Below are 24,518 nucleotides of genomic sequence, written 5' to 3' on the forward strand. Positions count from 1 at the left end.
GTTACTGTTCAGTCCACTTTATTTAGTGTTGTTTTCGTAATGTCCACAATTTATACGTTTTCTACATGGAATGATGACCAAATCACATCCAAATAGTTTCTAAAAAAAAACAAGAAATGTTTTGGTTTTAATTTTGGGTTAATAATTTATACACTCACTTTTCAAGATGTTTTTTTTTAGTCCTAGTAGTAATATTGTGCGACCAGATTTAGCATGTATTGATTAACGTTCTCATCCAAAAAAACATTTAGGCGCTCTGTATACAGGATCTGCTGCATTAGTGCCTTTCAGAGATGACGACTGTTATAGTACCTAAGCAAACATCGGAGCACATTAACCCCAAATTTTCACCTTGGTTCCACTCCTCAAACGCTAAGCCCCCTTAATAATTATTTCTGGAGCCGCCTCTGTGATCTCTGCGCTTCACACTTCAATGCAGCTCCTGCGGTAGCCGGCAATGCTGATCATTGTCATGAATGATAAGGGTGCTATGACGTCAGAGCCTAGACAAGTAACTACACCTCCCCAGTTACAATATTTCTTTCTTTTTATTGCCTCTGGAGAAGCAATGAGAACCAAAAGTGACTTTTAAATGTTCACGGATTGTATTCAAGGTAAGATGCTTTACATTGCATTTACACAAATAGCATCCAAGTGGCTTTGCTGATATTGATTTTTTTATTTGTTCCAGAAGTATAATCGCTTTGTTAAATAACTACTTACATTTACGGACTACATAATTTTCTTTGCCTTAAGAAAAAATCACGTAAAAAATAGGAGCACAAACAGACACAAAAAATCAACTACATGACTTTTACATTCATAATTAAACGAAACGATCGTGAAAAACGATTATACAAAACTCCATCTGTAATATTTCTGTAAATATAAAGCTTTAAAGTAACCTTTGAAACACATCTTAAGAATGTTCTGCTGCTTTATTTCTATTTTATTATACAAGACTGCCTTTTGCAAATAATCACTTTCGGTTGCCTACGATGGTCTTAAACTGTCTGGCTGCCTTGCTTGGTTCTTTTAGAATGAGCTGTGAGCGGAGTGAACCTAACGAATGCTTTTTGGTTGCAGAGTGAATATCTCCTTAGCGGACTGTACAAGATGGGTGGATTTGAAACGCTACGGGAGTTCAGTCTTTTTAGATGCTTGAGGGAAGGGAGGCAGTCCAGGAGGCTAATTCTTCTGATCGTTTTCATTGCTTTGCTTCTGGATAACATGCTACTCACCGTAGTCGGTATGTACGGCTTGTCAAAACTGTTTATCCCTAGTTTACTGAGGGAAAATAAACTTTCACGCCTCTTTGACAGATGGTGCCATTCGGGAAAATGATCTCGGGGAGTTTCGACTAAATGGTAAAAATCAGTTCCATCTGTAAACGTTGGGGATTATAAAAGAATTAGGTTTTGGATGGATGGAGAAAACCGTTGAGTACAAAACCATTACAAAACCGGCGTAAAAGTGAATTACTAAAACAGTATTTTCTTTCCGGTCTGAGTACCGGTTTCATCTGATCTGTGCACCATAACATCTCACGTTCAAGAGAATACAGTTAAAGTCTACCGTGTGTATATCCTTCACTGCCGTAGACGTGTGTTAATTACTTCGTGCATAGTTTACTATGTGACGGGCGATTCATGTTACAAAAGTGGGGTTCTTTGAAATTGTATTTAAACGTTTAAGGAATAAACTGAATCTAGCAGCAAAGATTTTTCAGATTTCTCAGGATTAGAAATAAGCATTGTGGAGAAGTGTTTTTTTCTCCATGAAATATGAGAAAATAACAATAACAGATCATACTGTATGCGCTGAGATGAATTTTCTAGCATTCTGATACCTGTAACCTAGCCTTTCCATTCACCAGTTTTACATGCTTCGTGTTCTATGCAGTAATACTGTAAGTAAAGATCAGTAGAAATAGTATTGTAACTATTTTGTTTGCATGAAAGTTAACGTCATCCCTTTTAGCTTTTTTATGCAATTCTGGGGAAGCATTCTTAGTTTTCAACATTTTAACAGGTTTGCTCCAGAAGTATGCCTATGACTTTGCATCTACCACGAAGTTTGAGTTTTGTTGTTCCTTGAACGTTACCGAGACGGTTCGGGGTTGAAGAAGCCAATACAAAGGTTAAATAAATATCGAACGACATGCTTTCTTGTTTTCCCTTCATTGAAACCACACCTGTTGCAAGTAACCGTGAACCAGTACATAACGATAAAACAATAAAGTCTATTTGTTAAGTGTTAGATACATTTTAGGTGCGCTTAGAATTAATTATAGTTCTATTGTCCTCTTATTGTTTCTGCTTTGAGTTTACACCGCTACATTCGCCAGGGTAGCTCAGTGATCCCAGTGGCTTTTACATTACACACGCTGAATGGTATTCCTTTAATTGTGTTGTTAAACGGCATCCTGCATTTCAGACAAGTATTACGATGAGTTCCCAATACATTTTTGGTTTATATCTGTCTTTTTATTGTCTTTTTTGCATTTCAATAGTTTCCTACGTGGAAATGTGTCGTGTCAATTGTGAAGAATTGCATTTCAGACTTTCAGACTAAATTATAAAGATAAACGTGTTATTTTGCATTTAATTTAGGCTATAGAGAGGCACGGGTTAACCGTAATGGGGGAAAACACCCGTAGATCTGTCCATGTGCAAGCTTCATGTACTGGCAGATTCTTTGTGCATCTCTGTATAACAAGTGGAAATAAATATTAAATTTATATAAAGGACTCTGTTGGTAGTATATGTGAGAGACCAGACTTCTGTATTTGTGTTAAATTGCACTGAATAAGGAACAGAATCTGGTCTAAATTATTTGTTTTGCCCAATATTAATTGATTAAATGAAAAAAAAGTATACATCCCATTGTACAGTATATACAATATTCACCTTATCTGGAAGAGACAGCACAGTGGCGTGCTAAATGACTTTTGGATCTTAGATTTGATTCTGGACTGGGGTGTACAGTTTGCACATTCATGTGGAGTTTCCAGGACATGCTAGCTAGGATAATTGGTGCCTATAAAGTTGTGTGTTCATGCCTGGTGATGAACTGGAGCTCTTTCCATGGTATAGTTCTACCTTAGAGTTTGCAGGAGAAACACTGGATTTCTGTGACCCTTATACAAGGAATGGTGACTGCCTGGTAGAGGATGAATTGATTGAATGATTTACTTTTATTAAGCAGTGTTAATTATCTCTTTAGTGAGATTTGGTTTTATGCCACATTAATTGCAATGCATTTTAGTTGCATAATAACTATAATTTATTCTACTTAGATATAATATATATATATATTAGGATATGCTGTAAAAGAATTACAGACTACTGTATAAATTATGATTGGACCTTTAAAACAGAAATAATTGGTAAAAAAGGCATTGCACTGAAGACATATTCAGAACAGTACATAACAGCCGTAAAAAGCTGATAAAATAGTTTGAACATGTACAGTATGCGATATCCAGTGAATATGGTCACTAGTTATTATTGATAACTTTGTTGTCATTTTTGAGAAGGTGCCAATATGCTCCAGCTTATTAAATAGAAAATCAAATAGCAAAACTTACATCTCAGAGTAGATGATAAAGGCGCATTTGACCAAAATGAATTTGAGAATTGCAGTGAAATCTTTCAAGGAATCTTCAGTTAGTCTTTGTGTTCAGAAGCTGCTGGGTTATTTCCAGTGGTTAAGGATTGAGGATGATTTCCAGTGGACATGGAATGGACAGCCTTGGTTATTTGCTTGTCTATTTCCTTGTCATTTCTAGATCTGCATCTCTCCTAAAGTGAAGCGCCTAACAAGTTCCCAGCATTAGATCTGTGGTTTGACTCCTTTGTATAGGCAGCCAGTTCACAGCTGAATTCCTAAACCCAGTAACATCTTGGCATTCCATTAAAATCAACTAATCTGATCTCTCAATTCTTAAACTACACTGAGGCCTGAAATCAATTCTTCCAATACTGGCTTCTTAAAGAGGCTCACCTGTGTCAACCAGAAAGTTTTAGAAATTAAGGAAACATGCACAGCAGTATGCTCAGTATCACGTTAACAACTAAGGTGCATAACAGTTCTGAGAAAAATACCTTATACTCCAAATGGTCCTGCAGGAGCATCGTTAAAAATGTATTGGGTAGAAGTCTTAGAATACTGAGAGCTATGCAATGTCGTGTGTACCCAAGAGTTCCTCAAGAGATCCCTTGGTGACACAGTATGCTTTAAACGTGCTAATGATTTCTATGGTACTTTTGATAGCTGGAATACATTGCAGTTGTCCATTATAATGCAATGTTTTAAACCTTATTAAACCAGATCTTTTAAGGGGGGTTTAAGTACTGTACATTTCTGTTACCATCTTGGTTTTGCCACAAATTAATTACTTTTTTACATTTTGCTTCTCCTCTAATTAACTGAAGCCTCAGTAATATTGTACACCTCCATGTTCTAGTGCTTTTTCTGCTTCAGTTCAAGTCAGCTTATCAGGATGTCCCCTGGAGCATCTTAATGAGGTGAGGCTCACTGTCAAAGGTTAAAACAACATTTTAGACAATATTTAGATACCAGACCCAACCTTTTGGCACTGGAGCTTTTATTGCCTAATTGTTGTCATCCTGCATATCATCTTGTAGTCTGTGGCATAAGCACGGTGTGGAACTGACACCCTTTGGGGAGGGAGCTTATTAGGTTTGCAGTCCACTGCTATTCAACAACAAGTATTTTTTGGTTACATTTAAATCCCATCTTAGAGGAAAACGGCAGGAGCCACATGCTCATTGAGACATTAGAGTGGTTGGACAATATTACAAACCACTGCTTGTGTACACTTGAGTATCATCTTTTTACCAGGCTGCTGTGAATAGTGCCTACAGCTTTGATAAATAAAGCAACCAATAAACCTGGTCATGTTTACCCATGAGGAGGTTGTGTAGTTTTTAATTATTCATGTTTAGAAACAATTCTCTTTTGACAGGGCCGTTGTTTTGGGATTTATAAATTATTTACAGTATTCAATTCATTCTTGTAGTTTATGTTGAATGTTCATTCATGGATTTAAAAGTTATCTTTATATAGGGGCTTAAACATCATAATACAAAATAAAACCTTTAATTTTAAGGTGAACAGTTCCTTCTATTACCTTTATTTTTTGTTTTTTGATTAAGAGCTTGAAATTGCCATTTTACTGGGCGAGAAACTCACAGCAAGTGATCTCAAATTTAACTCCAGGTGGCCCCGATTGAAACGTGCACTGCAGCTGGCAGATTCCTGCTGACACTGTTGAAAGTGCCAGGGTTCTGTATCTTTGCATGTACTGTATGTCTTGCCAGTAAAATGATCTGTTCACCTCAGGGTAGGGTAGGGTGGTACCGGTTGGCCAGGACTCTTAGCTCCCAACCATAAAGTGATCCCTGTGGTCTCCCAGGTGCTTGCAGGCATGCAGTGCTCTCTCCTCCAATAGACACTGCACGTCCAGTATGGGCTGCGGTGCCTGTGATGTGGTCAATGACGAGCAGGTCAGAGGAGTGTCTGTTTTCACGTGGACAAGCACAGCATTCAAAGCTCTTCAATCCAGTGCAGAAATTGCTTATGGTTTGTGCATATTAGATGTGTTTTCGACAGTACGATAACACTGGTGCCATCCTAACAATCGTGAAACAAAAACATGATTGTTGGTGCAAAACCTCTAGATTTTGGAATATATTAAATGGGTACAAAAACTGAAAGAAAGCTTAATTTTCAACTACTGTACATGTTGCCTATAAACCAGACAGTAGGTACAACCTTGTGAGATTTTGAAACTTTAGTTTTTCTTATATTGAGTGTGTAAAGATATACCTTTGATAAGGATGACCTCAAACTGAAATGTTGTACAGTATTCATATGTTGTAAAATATTTTGGTTACAGCATGTATATAGCTGACAAAATGTAACTTGGATGTCCCTTTGTATGTTCTACTGTAAAGGCAGTCATGATAGGCTGAAATCTTTTTTAAATCCGACCACATCACACAGAACAGAACAAATTATCATGCTAATGCCTTTATTTTAAAATGCTTTTAAATGATTTTCAAGAAAGTTAACATTATTATTAGTGTGAATGTTAAAAGAAATATAAATATAAATTAAGTAATAGTGTAATCACATTACACAAAATCCAGTTACAAAGCAGATATACTAGTTTTTCTCATCAGCTTAATGATGTATGAAAAATATGTTCTTCCAATAGCCTCTATCTCATTTTCCCATATATCCTGGCCGGCAGAAGTAGCATTGACTTCTCATTTCCTCCTGTACTGCCTCATTGATGTTATCTGGGATCCGGACAGGCAACTCAATCACCTCAGGGCTAACTAGTTCGTTCACAGCTAATGACAAGCCTGGATCAAGTTCATAACTGTATACTTGTGGATTTAAAACTGTATCCCCTTTAGAAACAATGGGTTGTTCTAACTTCAGTTCTTAAGTTTGACTTCTGTGCTTTGTTAAATAAATTAATAAACACTAAAGTTCAACAAATTCTGTTGCTTATAATATGCATTTGTTGCATTTTTTCGTTTTCATTCTGACCATAATTCTTTTTTCATTGGACCGATAAAATTCTTTTTTTAACCATTTCATTTCATATTTTTACATTTTTAAACAGCTACAATTCCAGGTTAAGAAAGCTTTGATAATTGCAAAGGCTGGACAAAATCTAATATTTTCATTTAAAAAATCATAACTACTTCAATATTTCAGGCATCATATTTTCAGTTTAATGACTTTTTCCGCATTATTATTACTTTGGATTGTGTTATTGTGGAAGTTTATCTGCGGTGTTTAACTTTCATTATTATGGGAAGTAATACATGCACACTATCTTTTCTTAATACCTCATACTCACATAAAAATGGTCTTAGAAGCATGGTTTTCAAACTGTTCTCTTTTTCTCTAGGTTGTTATCACTATGTTGATGTAGGAATTCATGCAAGTGGCATTATTAAAAAAACAGAAAGCTCTGTTCTGGAGCCTCAGATTAGGTGTGTGTTGATCAAGAAGAGTATAGTTCTCTCTAGTGACGGTAATTTTCATTAAGACAAAACTTGCAAAAGTTGTGCAAATAATATTTCTAAGCATCTTAAATTCCAAGAAGTACAGTAAATTTCCTATGGCTAGGCCCACAGAAAGAATGAATAGTAGAGCGATTAGTTGTCACATGTTGAAGAGATTATATCCAGTTGGACTTTCACAGAGAGTAATAAACATTTGAGTATTCGCTTCCCAGAGTTCTCTCTCTGTGGGTGTAAACAGAATGGGATTTTTTACATTTTTGTACATTTCTTGCTGCAGGTGGATATTACAGTCTTCAAATTAAATTATGCTTATCAATAAAAATAGGTAAAAAGTGCAAAGGTATAGAAGTAACATCAATGTTGTTATTTCTTTGGCACACTAAAGCTAAACAGAGCTAAAAACTCAAGCCTTGAGCAAACTGAAACTGCTTGAAACTACAGTTTGGTCTACAGCTAATAAGATTAAGAGTGGTTATAGGAGGGGAAAGTATTAACTGAGAAAATCATTTTATTAACAACTAAACCTTTTCATGCCCCTGACTCAGAGACTTTAGATGTCTTATAAAATTGCAACACAGTGTCCTAAAGAGCTTGAAGTACCTTATTGCTCAGTGGTAGTTTGGGTTTGCTAAATGGTATCCATGCTTAATGTAGAAACAAGCACTTTGTTTAGGATTTCTATATTATATACTATATTTGAGCATTAGATTTATATTTAAAATAATGAAGTACTTCACAATGTCTTGTGGAAAAGAGTAGGTATTCAATAAAATATTACATTAAACTGTACAAATTATAATTGTAGTATCTATTTAAGATATTTCCATTAAGAAAATTCCTGTCTGGAAATGCAGCAGTTGTGGAAACTTTCAATCTCAAGATTCAAAATATAAAACAAATGCAAAAACCAAAGGCATGTGTCACACTGCAATATCAGGCACTTTTGTGATAAGTGTTTTGGTCAGGTTACACATATATCCCCAGAATATAGTTGGCAGTACACGTATCTTTATACCATCACTGTAAAAGTATAGCATGGTGGTTAGTGCTGCTGCCTCATAGCTCCAGGGTTCTGGGTTTGATTCTGATCTTCAGTGTCAGTATATACTGTATGTGATAACTGTGTTTACATGTTTTTTGTCAGCATTCTGGTTTCCTCTCTTCTCTCAAAGTCATGCACATTCATTTTGACTAGCTACTCAACACTGTTTACCCAGGGTGTAATGAAGGCAGTCAGTCTCCCCACATTATAACCTGACCATGAGCAGCCTGACCTTGGTTTCTCTCTCTGCAATGCCGATATGATTAATGTACAGTAACATCATCAGCACATGATGCCACAATCATACAAAAAGATATTGGTGGACTGCTCCTTGAAATTGTATGAGACTTACCTAAATGAGGAACGTTATGTTAGGATTAGAATTAACAGAATGCTCAGCAATCACATCACTATTATTTTGCTCTAAAAAAGTCAGCATGGTTATGCAGACAAATAGAGTACTGTATATGTCTAATACAAATGTACTGTATATTTATATACCACCTAATATGCTTTAATCAGAATTTAAATTAGAATTTGAATAAACATTGAAATGTGAAAAAAAAGGTTTCCAGTGGAAACTATAATGAAGTACTTTTAAAACTGAGACCAGGATGCACTTTTTATGCAATGGGTTGTGGGAGTACAGAACACGCTACCCAGCCATGTTGTTGAAGCAGATACCCTGGCTTCTCTCAAGAAACAACTGAATGTGATCACTGGATCAGTTAGCTGCTAACTACCAAACGGATGGAACATATGGCCTCATGTTGTTTGAAACTGTTCTTACGTTTTACATCTACAGCTGCAATAATAACAAGCCCTACTTAAACTCCTAAACTGATAAATACATTGAGAATAAAGTCGTAGTATGTGTGCTTTTATGCTTGGTATTTAAATATTTGTTAGAAGTGGATTCCTCAAAGGTTTTTCTTACATGATGAATGAATGCAAAAGATAAAAATATAAGGTGGATTGGTCCAAATGGACTTGAAATTATTATAGAAAGGTTCCCATTCAAATAAGTCTTTTTCAGATGTTAATGATTGATTTTTCTTTTCTAATGTAAAATGTTACTAGGATACAGAACAATTTGTTTCATATGGCCGGATTAAATTGAAGAGAAAGAATTTATTGCAGATGCACAGCAAGGAAATAGGTAAACCCTGCTTCAGGCTAAAAATATCAATTTGATGAAATCATGAAGATAGTAAGCTGTATTTTATGTGTTGTAAAACTCCACTTATCTTCATCTAGTAGAAACTAGACTAGAGAATATAGAAAATATATCATGTACTATGCTTGTCCAACACCACACTCCAAACAGAAACCAAGTATAGAACTTCATAAAAGCAGGCAAGCCTCTTTATTTATTATGTGATGATTAATATAAAATACTGTTATGGGTGTTACAATGGTCATAAAAGTCATAAAATAAAAAAATGAACAGAAACGATAGCCGGCAGAGGAGGTATTTGCTGATCAGTAGGGAGTGTGAATGTTATGATAATAATAGATGAAGCGGCATCTTCTGGTTTACCTTAGTTCTTTAAGTTCTTGGTATATCATTAAGAGTCATTAACAGCCCAGAGACACACAATAAAAGACAGGTAGGCAAAGGAAAGAGAGAAGAGGGAGGAGAAAACACATGGAAGAGACAGGGAGAAAAGAGAAGAAGCATGCCAGGCATGAGGACCTTGTTCAAACCAACCATAAAGATCAGATTCTAGCTAAATATTTGAACATGTTTTAAAAGAGACTGCAGTTCTATTAGGAAACTCTGTTTTACTTTTAACACATGTTCATCTCTCTCTGTAGTAGTAATAATAATAATAATAATAATAATAATAATAATAATAATAATAATAATACTTTCTTTACACTTATATAGCACATTTCTGGACACTTCACTCAAAGCTCTGTATCATATGTTCTTAACAGAAATTACTCAATCGTTGAGAGAAGTAGGAAAGTTTTAATATAATATCCCTTCATCTGGATGCTCTTAATCATTCTCACCCTGTGTTTTTTTCTCCAGTGATTTATATTCTTTCCACCTTATTCTTTTCCTGTTTCATTGGGGATTTATTTTTATAGTGGTTGTTAAAAATGTTATGTGTCCGGGTCTGATGTACTATTCATGGGGTGTACAGGTTTGTGCATTATAAATTGGGTATGCAGGTCTGGTGTATTATGTGTCAGGAGTGTGGGTCTGATATATGACTGTATATCTTGGGTGTGCAGGTTGATTGGATTATACGTGAGGTGCGCAGGTGGGCTCTAAAATGTACTGCTAAACAAAGCGATGATAATAATAAGCAGGCAAGAAAAGTTTATAAACAAGAAAATATAACATTTTACCACCTATAAATTTATTTACAGAAATACTACTCAAGACTAAGTGTTTGGAATAGTGTAAATTTCTCTATTATTAACCTATTTAACCTATTAAATTAACCTCTTTTATTTTTTTCATAGTTGATATGAGAAATATAAACCATATGAATAATAAATGACAACATACAGTAGTCTCACCAGGGAAAACAATATTTTGGACAAATACATACTGTACTAGTATATCAGAGACAATGCATTAGGCACTCTTTTTGCCTATTTTAAAATAATTTATATCACAGTGACTATGACTTTAAACATTCATACAGGCAGTATTAAGTTAAACGATTCAAATTTTACATATTTCTAGCTTTATATGTATACTTCAAAAGTTATGATTCGTATTAATGCGATTTATTATCCAGTTACTTAAATATATGTTGAAGCTGCAATCTTCTACAAAATATCTATTCCATTTTCTGTCATAATGTACTTTAACATGGTGATGCTGACCAGCACTGAACTGACATTGCCTCTTCTGTTGTCCTCTGTTGGCAGTGCCCATAATTCCAAGCTACATTTATACTACGGAACACAAAGCCCCCCCTGTAAGGAACCAGACTGCTTCTCCTCTGACCCCAGGAGCCCCAAGTAACTTTCACACTATCTTCTCCTACTATGACAACTCCACAAGGTTGACTGAGAATGGCTCTGAAGTAACCACACAAAGGCCAGGGGCTTATACGTACCCCACAACTGAAAGCCCAGGTGGCAACACCACAAAGCCAGAGTCTGACTGCCCCAAAAAAGACAAGGATCTTCTGAATGAAAATGTACAAGTTGGTTTGCTTTTTGCCTCCAAAGCCACAGTGCAGCTGATGACTAATCCCTTCATTGGACCACTTACAAACAGGTAGGTGACTTGAAAACAGTCTTTGGCCTTATTTGTAATATGAAAACTGTATAGATTAAAGATATGGGTAACTTTATGCTTTTTTGTGTCATGACTATTATTGCCAATACAGTAGGTATGTAGCTCAATAATAGATTATTATGGATTGTCACAATTGTGGTAATTGTAGCTTCTGCATTACAATACATTTTACTAGTATCTATGGGATTTTAACACTTAAAAGTACAGTATGGCACCTTTGCTTGTTAATTCAATGGAGAGCTCGAACTGATAACTAGAGATGTCCATTATGTTGTATGATATGAATGGCGTGCTATTTGATGCTGTTAATAAGATCTGTGTTTATTATATAGCTTAAAGGGCAAACTGTTACCCTACAATAAAAGTAGTTATTTTTCCCATTACAGTTCGCTATATTAAATCCTTCTTTGGTATTTGCAAACTCAACTGCATATTTCTAAATCATCAGTGCATCAACACAATGTGATGATCAGGAATCATGTTCTGTTTGTTATTACAGTATGTATTAAGGTGTGTATCCTATGGTAATGCTGTTTTGAATGTATTATAAATTACTATGTTTTTAATGTAATAAGTTTTTTTGGAATCTAAAGAATGTACAGTTAAGGCAACTGTCAGGATGCATAGTTTAGGACCCTGTGCAGACGGTATAGTCCGGAAGTGCCTGGAAAAGGGCTAATGGGAAAAGACAGTCAGGAATGGAAGGGATGGTGAACAGGGGGCGGTGCCGACAGTGAATCCAGGTGCAAGGAGGTGAACACAGGCAAACAAGTCCAAAAGCAGTCCAATATAGAATATCCGGGGCGCAGTCCAAAATCCAAAACCAGAGAATCCATCCAAGACAGAACGATTAAAAACAGGAACAGGGACAAGGACCAAGGCAATTAAAAACGGAGTGATGAGGCCAGGACCCGGACTCAGCTGGGTCGGAAAGCCGATCGGAAGCCGATGCCCTCAGACCATGGACGTAGGGCGACTTGAAGCTAGGCGGGCCTCCGTCTTCCAACGCAGAGCCCCAAGGTTCCGGAGCACCAGGTTTAAAACAAGAATGGAACAAGGTGAACAAGGTGAACGTGATAGTGAACTTAACACAAAACGGTCGGAGCGCCCTTTAGAAGAGGGATGATGATCGTGACAGCAACAGCCTCACATACTCACACACTAAAGAACAGGCAATTCACCTCTTGAAGCCTTTGGATAAAGCAAGTATAGCTCTCCCCAAAGCTAAAGAGAACATAAGGAATTGGATAATGATGAATACATTCTGTTCTGTTATAGTGGATCTGATGAACCTCGGAAAATTCATTGTTTCGACAGAAACTGCACAGGAATGCTAGCATGTAAATACAAAAATGGAAAAACATTCACGAATCACAATGTGGCTTTAAAAAAGTTAAAGGAAATCATAGGATTTAATGAAAATGCTTTTTCAAAATGCAGAATTGTATTAATGCCTAAATTTTGACCCTTTAACTGGCATTGAACAATGACAGAGGCACCATGATGTGGTACAGTAGAGAGTGCTGCTGTCCTATAGCTCTTAGGCCACAGGTTTGATTCCAGACTGGGATATATAAGGTGTGGAGTTTGCATTTTCCTCCCTGTGTCTGTAGTGGCTTGGACTGGATGTTCCCACCGTCCAAACGTGTACTGGCTAGGTTATATGGTGTCTCCCAATCCTGTTCCCTGCAGCGAAGGACCCAAGTCTATAACCCTGCAAAAAACAAGCTGTTTGGTAAAGGATGGAATGGCATGTTTGTCTGTTGTGATCTTCCTTTTCCTATAAGTAATTGCCTTTCCTTATTGGTAAAAGCCATTGCGTCATGCACTGGAGCATTACTTGTTTCATTGCGTCTTGTGTTTATAACCAACTCTCTAATTTGAAACATGTAGTTGGGGGGAACAGAACTCGCCGCTGCATTACTTTAGAGATTTTAGAGAGGAACTAGATTTGGAGTGACGTGAATACTCTGTAGTCTCATGAATCAAGACAGGCTGCATATGAGAAAACAGTAGTCTAAAACAAACAGCTCATTAGGAGTTACTTCAACAAAATTAAGGATAAGTATGTCTAACCTTCATGTCATTTGCAGCAAGATTCAGCATTACTGACATCCTGTGGGTAATCACATGTTTATTTGAAGTACTCTGTCCTTTTAGTAAGTTCAAACTGAATGTCATTTGAAGGCATCTCTTTTGTGGTTTCCTTGCAGAATAGGATATCAGATTCCAATGTTTGCTGGGTTCTGCATCATGTTCATTTCCACTATCAGTAAGTTACCCCTACCGTTTCCTGTTTAGATGATTAACAAATTTTGCCTAGGTTGATATGCTTTAATAATCACTTTATTAATAATCAATCTTTTTTATACTGTTGTTATCTAGTGTTTGCTTTCTCAAAGAGCTACACCTTGCTGTTTTTGGCAAGATCTCTACAAGGAATTGGATCTTCTTGTTCTTCTGTTGCTGGTGAGTCATTTTTCACTGCAACTCCAATTATAAAGCACCCATATAGAACAAAATAAAACTTTTGAAGGCGTTCAACTATGAGAAAGTAATAAAGGGTACATAAGGTTGTTATAAAATGCTACAATACAATACAAATGTTCCATTTATATAAACTGTCTTTAAAGCACAATTGCAGAACAACTTGAATACAAAAGAACTATTAGAATAAAATTGAATTATCAATGCATATTGGGTTTTTGTAATTTTTTCATGTTCTTGGAACAGAAAATGGACCTGAAAGGCAAGCTGCAATATAGCTAATTATTTAACAGCAGGTACTGTATACACAAAAAAACAGTTGCCACTTCGAACATTCACTTCAGAAGAAAAAATAAAGGAGTGAAGACAAGTATAACTGCTAATAATTACTACCAGGATCAGAATGATTCTAAAAATCAGCAGTAAGATACTAATGCTATATTTCCACTTCCATTTATATTTGCATTGTTATCTCCACATTATGCAGTTTTAAGGGAACAAAATTCTATATAATCTAAAACAGTGATTATCAAAGTTCTATGGTCCGTGGACCACTTACACCGTCATAGATGCGATGGACCACCTATGCCTACATCCACTTCTTACCCTGTAAAAATCATCACCTACTAATGTACTAAAAATAACTAATACTGAATTTAATTTTATGAAAAGTACTAATATTTTTACAAACAAAGCTGCATGTTTTGCAAATGTTTTTATTACTTAAAATGTTAACTGTAATGTGAAGAATGGAGCTGCTTTTGTTGAGCAATCAGAGAAGTTGATATCTGGATCCAAGCTGTACAACTTGAGTTTCATGTCCGGAAACACACGAAGACATCACATCAAGCACACCTTCTGCTTCCTTGCACATCACATTTATCAAACTGTTGGAATTAGAATTACAGCACGGCTGGTATGATTCACAAATGACCTCAACCGCATTTTCACTTCTATCCTGCGCTTACTCGCACTTGCGCTGTCACTATCCTTGCTATATTTGCGTTTCAGAGTCCCAGATTTGAGCCAGTGATCCATAATAACCCTTCTGCTTTGACTGCTCCTTTACATTACACTTTAAACTTTCAAACTAAAAGTTAGATATTCAAAAGTAAGAACAAAACGGTATGAACAATAGTAAGTGCAACAGTCGAACCACACTAACATCAAAACGTAAACAGCGTAACCACGCAATTACGACAACCAGTGATGGGCGGGTTGACTCGGGTTCAGAAAGAAATTTAGATCAGGTTGGGCGGATGTGGGTTGATATGTGACCAAAAGCAAAATATTGCATAAAACCGATCATTTGTATCTTAAATTAAAGTGATTTTAAGGCTTAAAACTGACGTTTTACCATATTTAAGCCCCAATTGGTTGTATCACAAGGCAAAGTGGTAGAAAACGTAAGCTAAGAGACAACAGTGTATTACAAAGAAAAAAAAAACCATAATGGCAACCTCGTTAGAGCAGATCAGGACACAACTCCAGAACGGTGAGATAAAAATAAAGAAGAAGGAGGGGAAAAAAAGAGCCAGGTGGGGCAAGTTTGGCGAGCTAGTCAGCACAACAGAAGAAAAAAGCACATGTTACGTTATCTGCATCAATTGTGAAGCACTTTACAAAAATGACAGTCACAAGACGAGGCTACTTTAGTCTGTTTAAAACAAGGAATCTGGATATGCTGTTTCAATAAATGTTGATCAAATGTTTGTTCGAATATTGTTTTAAATATGGAGCGGGTTCGGACCGGCTTCGGGTCAGTACTTCACTATTCACTATTATTTTAAATCGGGTCGGGCGGGTGCGGGGGTTTCGTGCATCACTAACGACAACAGACTGCTGCACGGCGGCAAGGACGTCGTCGCCAAACTGGCTCGTTTTCAATGTGTGACATAATTTCATTCGTGGTGCATAAAACTAAAACACTGAAGCGATAGGCGCTGATGGGGAGAATGAAGAGGTGAGGTGATCCGGCGTAATTCAAGCTTCATTAAAACACAAAGACAACAGAGGGGTACAGCCAAAGAGAATGATTGGAAACTTTGCCCTTTCAGCAGACCCTCAAGCCAGCCAAGCCTGCAACTAGGCTGGTGCTCGCCCCATGACTGACCCGCACAGTCCCCTTAACAGTTGGTGAAACCCCGATACCTAGAACCAACACACATTTACCCACAATTTACAGCTTGCAGTTTTTAACAGTGCTCCTAGGGGGAGCCCCTTCGTAGCGGACGCTACAATATTCTTTCCTCTGACTTAAACTTACTTTAAGAAAGCTGATTAGGTCAGCCCGCGGACCACAGTTTGAGAACCAGTGATCTAAAGAGTTGTATTCAAGTTCACTAAATTATTCTTGATAAGCTTCACTCACCAGTATACTGATTGGCAGTCACTTTAAAGTCATATAAAAGGCTTAGACTGAACTAATCAAAATAATTGAAGAACAGAAACAAAAAGAGAAAAAACACACAATTATAATCATGTGATGCACAGTGCTCATTTATGCAGCAGAATATTTTAAAAATATCTATATGGCACACTAAATTACAACATGCGCCACTTCTTGCTCTGCAGCCATACCAAATTTCAGCGTCTGACACTCTGGTGATGGCTGCAATGCTGGCTGATTGATGGCAGATTTAAAATGGGTTGAATTGCATTCTTTGTTTTGAGGAATGGGGATGCTTGCTAGTGTCTACACTGATGATGAAGAGCGAGGCAATGCCATGGGGATTGCACTAGGAGGTTTGGCCATGGGAGTGCTAGGTTGGTACAATGCTCTAATACACCTTCACAATAATGTTCAGAAACTAAAGAGAATGTGAAGCATATGTCATCAATTATAAAAGACTGAGGATAGAAAAGCAAAACTATCCTTTTTCAGACCTAGTATTCCCTTCTGATAATAACTTTGTGCTATATATTACTTTCTGTGTGATACAAACATGACCTAAAGTCTTGGCACAACCCACTTGAAAGGACACATCTGAATCCCTTTTCTGCTAATAACTTTACCATATATCCAAGAAGGTCATGATGGCCAACTGTAATGGTCAGTTTAGCTGCAGGCTTTTTCGCACTGGGAGTTTGTTTATTAAAGATATGGCAAAGCTTAACTTCAACTCACAGAGATTAGATGTATGAAACTAAACATTTCTACTGATGTATGTGTTCAGTTTGCCTAATGAAACCAAAACTGCAAATGGCTGTGTAGATAAATCAAAGAAATGTTCAATACTGATGGAGAGTACCAAAAACATTGCTGTTCTGTTTTTTCTCTTAGTTGGCCCTCCATTTGGCAGTGTGATGTACGAGTTTGTGGGGAAGACTGCACCTTTCCTGATCTTAGCTGTACTGACTTTGCTAGATGGAGGTTAGTTTAATAACAGTTCACATACACAGATGTGCTCTCTTTTTTCCCTGAGTCAACCTTATTTTTTTCACCCTCCCTTCACAGCTCTCCAGCTTTTTGTTCTCCAGCCCTCCAAAGCAGAGCCAGAAGTAAGTGCCACTTCAATGATATCAGAAAGGAAATCGTACCACCTTCTTTAATTCACCCAACCCAAATTCATTGGATGTAAAAATACAACTATCTTTTTTAAAAAAATGCCTTTTTTTAACGTCACTAAATGAGACATTTGTGTTTCACACAAAATATCATCCAATCATTGTCACATTTTCAGTTTATACAATATAAAGTTAAAGGTTAAAGATTTATACAGTACATCAATGCCGCCTCATCCTCTCTATTCTGCTGTGCGAGATAAATATTCTTCTGCACAGGTGATGTTTTTTTTAAAATGTTAATTGGAACGAGCCGTCACTTGTTCTTACATATTTAAAGCTACGGAATACTGCTAACGACCAAAAATCTGCATTCATTATTCTGCACAGATCTTAAATTATTTTATTTTTTTGCACTTGTTGTGCTCTATTGTATATCAGTGTAAATTCTGAAATTTCCATGGTAAATCATAAGAAATAAAACTGTACTGATGTTAAAAATACTTTTTAATTACAATGAAAATGTGAAAAGACTATAATATACCGGAGAAATACTTGATATACTTGGTCAGATTCACCTACTACTGGAAAATAAGTGTTAAATTGAAAATGCCCTGTTTTTTCTAAAAAAACAGTCTTAGTCATTTTAATTGAGCAATGAAGAGTTTAATTGGAAAGAAAACTGTAAGATCTTTTAGCACACAAATACCAGATCTCACGACTGCATTTAGAAATCAGTGCAGAGATGCTGCTGCATTGTAGCAGAAACACTACATGAACAATTCCTCATTAATTAGGCACAGCTCTTCAGTAGCTATCCAACCTTTTCTGCCTGTTGAAGCAAGATGAAAATTGCTAACAAAATCTGTGCAGAATTAGTTGGATAGAGGTAATTAATAATCATGTTCTGAGTTCACCAGGCGAGAAGGTCTAGCAAGGGTTAAGTAATCAGAGGTACTGGAAAAAAATAATAATTTCTGATATTTATGGTTTTGTGTTCACCTTCACTAGATGCAAACCAATAGAATGTGTCTTTTTGTTGGAGAATTTCAATTCTAAACTATCATGTACATTCTTGATATTTAACACCAAACATCAACACTTCCAAAGATAATGGCTATAATTAAAAGCAGCAATCTTGTTAGTCATACGTTCCCCTTTGTCAGCTTGTGTTGTGCATCTCTGCTTGTGGTCTGAGCAAAAGCATCTAACAGCCAGATGAAATTGAAGCCCTTGTTTGACATAAAGAATAAAAAACACAGCATCTACAGTATGTGCACATCACCCCAGTCAAACAGGTGATATGGATCATCATCCAACTAACAGCCTACCTCTTTGCTCTGAAAATCTATGGCAACTTGCTTTCCACCCATTGTTTTATTTTCTTCAAAAATGCTGATGAACATTTATTAATTCAGCTTGCCTCCTTGCAGGAGCATCTCTCCAATTGTTCAAAACTAATCGAGTTTTTTCAAGTTTAATCCGTCCTTCGGATGAGACATAAAACCGAGGTCCTGACTCTCTGTGGTCATTAAATATCCCAGGGTGTTTCTCGAAAAGAGTAGGTGTGTAATGGCCAAATTACACCCCTACTTTGTCCTGGCCAAAATTCCCATTGGGCCTTACCAATCATGGCCTCCTAATAATCCCCATCTATAAATTGGCTTCATCACTCTGCTCTCCTCCCCACTGATAGCTGATGTGTGGTGAGCGTTCTGGCGCACTATGGCTGCCGTCGCATCATCCAGGTGGATGCTGCACATTGGTGGTGGTGGAGGGGAGTCCCCATCACCTGTAAAGTGCTTTGAGTGGAGTGCCCAGAAAAGCGCTATATAAGTGTAAGCAATTAATAATAATAATAATAATAATAATAATAATAATAATAATAATTATTATTATTATTATTATTATTATTATTATTATTATTATTATTATTATTATTATTATTAATACAAACATTTATTTGAAGGAACACCCTTCCATCACAAGGATAAGTTGTCCATCTTCATGAAACTAGATCTGTAAGCAACAGAACTTTCAGCTACCATATTTCTTTGTAGTGAATATGGTTCTTCTTTCGCTTCCCTTTCTTTTCTTTTTTGTTGCTGTTTTACAGAGTCAGAAGGGGACCCCGCTACTGAAACTCTTGAAGGATCCCTACATTCTGATTGCTGCAGGTAATACTGCCAACCACAACATTGGAGCAGGGCTGATGAGCAGGACAAAAAAAAAACTGGTCATAGATTCTGACACAATGACTAACCCTTCACATTGTGACTCTAATTTATATCAAATGTGGCATGGTATTTACAAAAAATTAATGTGTTCAAAAAACAAAATCAAAGAAAATATCTTAATTTGCTGAATTCTCCATCACAAAGCACAGAAACAGGTCTAGCCCTTCGATGTGAAAGGAAGAGCCCAAATTTGAAAAAAAAGAAGCATACTGGATTTTAATTGGGCTTTCACTGTCAGAATAGATTTTGTTACCATTAAAGTGCTGAAACACATCTGTGCCAGTGAGTCCTCCCACCACATCAATTATCAGCCTGTTTGTTGAGGTTGAGCTAATAGAGGGTATTATGTCGGAAAAAGGCCGTTTCATGTTTTAGACAACAGTGGAGATTGGTGAAAGAGGGTGAAATAAAAGGCTTAACACTTATCAATTACATTATTCCTAGGGTCCATCTGTTTTGCAAATATGGCCATTGCTATGCTGGAGCCTGCGTTACCAATTTGGATGATGGAGACAATGTGCTCAAGGAAGTGGCAGCTAGGTATTTTATTCCATCACGCTTGGCATGATTAATCCTTGAAGGTGTAGGGTTCCTTTGCCAAGGGGCTTTTGTGGAGTATTCCTTAAATGCTATCAAGGTTAATAAAAATTTTTAGACAAATGTCTTATACCCGTATCCACCTTATTTTGATGTCTTTGTTAGAAACCAGTATTTATGTCTATGGATTGGATGAAATCAGATCCTCAAAATCACCCATCTTCAAATTTTCAGACCAAAAAGAGTCTGTTAAACCGAAAGCCCCAGTCATTTGACATTTGAAATTTGAAAGGTTGGTTGAAATTCTGATTTCATCCTTTGCGGGGCCTCGATTTTATTATAAACCAAGGAATTGATTAAACAGTAATAATGAAACTTCAGCTAATGATGAACAATAGACACTGAATTCCAAAATGCAACTTAAAAGACTGTCATTTGAAACTATATCATTTGAAAAATCTAAATACTTGATCACATTTTATAATTACGCTCTAATATACTGTAAATGGTATATACTGTATATATTTCTAATGTTATAGTCCTAGAATCCATGGGTTCCATGAACATACAGAGATTCATGGATTATAAAGGTGGATGGTGTGCAGCTCATTAGAGGCAGATAGTGGATCTAGAAGAAGCAGGAAATGAGAGTGCCATTCTTAGCAGAGTATGGTGCGCATTGTCTAAGGAACCATTATCAATACTTCTCTGGGAGCACTGCTTCCTTTCATAACAGACTGTGGATTGAGACTCTGATAACATATTCCCTGTTATCTCACTATTATTTTGTGACAGGCGTTGCTTTCCTACCAGCTAGCATCTCCTATCTTATTGGAACCAACATCTTTGGTATACTTGCGCACAAAATGGGCAGGTATGGGAAATTGCACTTTTTATCATCTCCTCACCATCCCTTTCAATTTCTGTACCAGCAAAGCACACTTTCTCTCTTATTTTGTCAGGAAATTTGCAGAACCTCTGTAATGAAGTCATAGGCACTGACTGCCTGGGGACTCGCAGGGACATTGGTCTGTTTGCTAATTTTTATTGTTGTGCTGTGAAACTGCACAAGCTCCAGCTTGGTCCTTTCTAATTCTCTTTCAATACCAACTAAGGTGTGGTGTAAGACAAGAGCAATTATGGCACTTTTTGTATAATTGGAGGAATTAACAATGAGTGATGGTGTGTCCACCGTTTGCCCTATTCTAAGACACTTCATAATATACAGTGGTAAACATTTTTTGTTGAGTTTCATTTTTTCCAATCCATCCTTATATATTTTGTCAATCTGTGTATTTTTTATATTCTTCACCTGAGTGCTTGTTAGCATTTTACTTACTCTGATGGCATATTTAGGTACTGCATAACAGGTGTGAAAAAGTGTAGAGCAAAACAATAATATTATGTTAAGTACTTCTGACTATATTTTTGCAGACAGTGATTACTTTGTGCCTTCATCCTAAATAATAAAGTATATTATCCTTAAAAAAATGGACCCCTGGCCACATCTTGAGCCAGGTCTGTTTTAATCTTTGAAAAGCAATATTCTAAAGAGTGAACAGTGCAATAACAATTCTGGTCCATCACTTTGTCTCTGCTAGTTACTTACCAACTCTTAACTCCCTCACAGATGGCTGTGTTCTCTCATTGGAATGCTACTTGTGGGGATAAGTATCTTATGTGTAAGTATTCTGCATACTGTATCTGTTCTGAAACCTGCACTTCCTTCAGATAAACACTTCAGAATGTTTGAATTGTGGCCCCTGAATTATGGATTACCCAGATCTGGAAGGTGGAAGGATGCATATATGGAGTAACTAGACTGGAGAGGGTACAATATTTACTTTTTGTTGTGTATATTAAAGAGCTAAAACCAACAGTGCCTTCATGATGATATAACAAATTACATACTGTCATATTCAACAAACTGTGTGACAGGATATAGTCCAGCAATTCCAAACTATTGAAATATCAGAACACTTAACAAGGTCCCGTGTATGACAGACCAGTTTAGAGCCATCATTTAACTCAAAACAAATCATGTAAAGGTGTAAATGATGTGCAGTTACACACCTCCAAGAAGGAGCTCTACTTCACAGACTAAATGATGTTCTCCTTATTTGCTTTTGATTTAATTAATTCTTTGAGCAGTGTGCTCAAGCACTGGGACAAACTCCCTGTAACAGGATTCAGTGATGTTTCACTTCCATCTCTTCCACATTGCCCTCTTTGAGTTAACAGCAATGCCAAAGGAGTGATGCACAATTTGTCAAATCAAATCTAAATCACTCAGTACACTGTATACAACATGGAAGGTACAGTACTTGACATTGTTAGAGGTTCTAATTATTAAAATACAAATATACTGCAGTTTCTATTGGCATTATTATTGAATACTTGAATTCATTTAAATTATTGAGTAGCCTGATACAGTCTTTTCATTTGTTGTGTGCTCTGAGATACTTGCCGTGGTAAATGCTCATTTAATGAAAAAGAGTTGTTTTCACAGCTATTAAAAAAATCCCTCAGTTAAGTCAGAAATTTTGGTTTTGTGTTCCAAAGTTGTTAAGGACGCAACTGTGGACTTTTGAACTATTACTTATATTGCCTACACTAGGTTCATTCAAAACTATCAGTAGGAGTTGATTACAATGTAGCTGACAAAAGGGTTAGTTTTCCATCATTTATGTTCCTTAATTATATGTGGCCCTTTTTGTATTATCCAGGTACCGTTTGCCAAAAACATTTATGGATTGATTGTACCTAATTTTGGAGTTGGTTTTGCAATTGGTGAGTAAGCTATGCTTGACTGTTCTATTATTCTAAAGTTGAGAGGCATGAAAACTCACTAATTGAATGCTTCCCTATATCATAAAATCTGTTACAGCTTAGGCTCACATCATCTTGAAATTCACAATTCGTTTTAGGACAGCTCCATGTACCTTATTGTGCATCTTCATCTGTATCTAATTTTCTCTTTAATGTTCCAAAAGATATTTACTAAACTCACTTTCATATTTCGTAATAGGCTTTTATAATAGTATCTTAAGAATTATGTTAAAATCATTAGCATTCAAGGCTTTTAAAAATTGACACATACTCACTAAATGAAAATCGGTACAATGTGCTGTTTTGCAACAATTGTATTCACATACTGTACCTGTATCTCAAAACACATAAAGATTGATGCACCTCTATGAAACAACTCAGCTGTGGTATAGGGGTAATTTGCTTCTGATATGTGTTTTCTTGTAATAGTTTCGCAAATTTTCAAATGAAAAATCTTTTTAAGGAGTAACTTGTAAGTCAAGTCTTCATGAATAACAGTAACAAATGATGGACAGACCCTCTATAATACTTAGCTAAGTACTTATTAACTGTTGTCAGTCATAAACACGTTTCAAGATAGTGTCATGCATTATGTATTAGTCATGAACTAGCACTAAACATGTTTGAATTGGTATTAAAGTATTAATACTTGCCTCCTGATTACCCCTAAAATAAAGTGTTAGAGAACAGGAGAACATTGTATAGCACTCCTGCCCATTTACTCATAACAGAGACATACTGTAAATGTTACGCATTGACATCGGCACAAAAGGTCTGATGGCAGAAAAGAGCTTAGAAAACCTACCATGTAACTCAAGCAATCACTACCACCTAATGTACTAGTTAGTGGACAGAATTGCACTGAAAAATCAAACTTGCCTAAAAAGAAGAGGAGAATGCCAAAATCTTTCCTGCCCCATGAAGGCTTCAAATAGAATATGTGAATTCCACCCAAACTCCTGATGTCAGAACTGAACCCAGCAACCTGGAGCTGTTGGGCAACTACGCTTTCCTACTGCCACCCCAATGAATAACAGACCTCCACCAATTGTGTAATATAAGGAGATACATTTCTGTGTGTCTTTGCCTCTCAACAGGGATGGTTGATTCTTCCATGATGCCAATAATGGGTTACCTCGTTGACCTCCGCCATGTTTCTGTCTATGGGAGTGTGTACGCAATAGCAGATGTGGCCTTCTGCATGGGATTTGCTTTAGGTAAGTCAATTCTTTGGTTTCAGATAACATTTAAAAAGCATTTTATTAACTTTGATGTCAAGAGAAAAGCTATTTATCTTACGTTTTTGCAGGATATTATGTTTTGGAAAACTTTGAGTTTATGACTACTGAGTATAACCACACTTCACAGGTATACCTTGACCAAACCAAAAAAATGCTGGCAAATGTTCCTTTATACCCTCGTGAGAAGCTAACTGGAATGGCAGTAAAAGTCTGGCAGCTCTACAGGGTATGAAAAAATCTTGCCACTTTGCAATTGTTGTAATGTATTATTTTGTGATGATATTATTTTCCAATTAATTTCCA

At 36.5% G+C, this 24,518-nt stretch overlaps 1 protein-coding gene across 2 annotated transcripts in view; it reads left to right on the top strand.

Annotated features, from left to right (window-relative positions):
• Positions 1-519: 519 nt before the first annotated feature.
• slc18a2 (solute carrier family 18 member 2) overlaps positions 520-24,518 on the top strand; it is a 29,773-nt gene continuing 5,774 nt past the window's right edge. The window contains exons 1-14 of one of the 2 annotated variants that reach the window (XM_088635465.1): positions 520-614; positions 1,087-1,249; positions 11,005-11,359; positions 13,594-13,652; positions 13,766-13,849; positions 16,541-16,633; positions 17,151-17,240; positions 17,325-17,368; positions 19,488-19,548; positions 20,053-20,148; positions 20,941-21,019; positions 21,776-21,827; positions 22,872-22,935; positions 24,072-24,191. In XM_088635465.1, the coding sequence (XP_088491591.1) occupies positions 1,117-1,249; positions 11,005-11,359; positions 13,594-13,652; positions 13,766-13,849; positions 16,541-16,633; positions 17,151-17,240; positions 17,325-17,368; positions 19,488-19,548; positions 20,053-20,148; positions 20,941-21,019; positions 21,776-21,827; positions 22,872-22,935; positions 24,072-24,191 (1,330 nt within the window). In that variant the 5' untranslated portion in view covers positions 520-614; positions 1,087-1,116. The remainder of the gene's footprint in view (positions 615-1,086; positions 1,250-11,004; positions 11,360-13,593; positions 13,653-13,765; positions 13,850-16,540; positions 16,634-17,150; positions 17,241-17,324; positions 17,369-19,487; positions 19,549-20,052; positions 20,149-20,940; positions 21,020-21,775; positions 21,828-22,871; positions 22,936-24,071; positions 24,192-24,518) is intronic. The other variant, XM_088635466.1, reaches the window with a different exon arrangement.

Source organism: Lepisosteus platostomus, chromosome 6 (assembly GCF_059453375.1).
Source record: "Lepisosteus platostomus isolate fLepPlt1 chromosome 6, fLepPlt1.hap1, whole genome shotgun sequence".
In the NCBI taxonomy this organism is placed as follows: domain Eukaryota; kingdom Metazoa; phylum Chordata; class Actinopteri; order Semionotiformes; family Lepisosteidae; genus Lepisosteus; species Lepisosteus platostomus.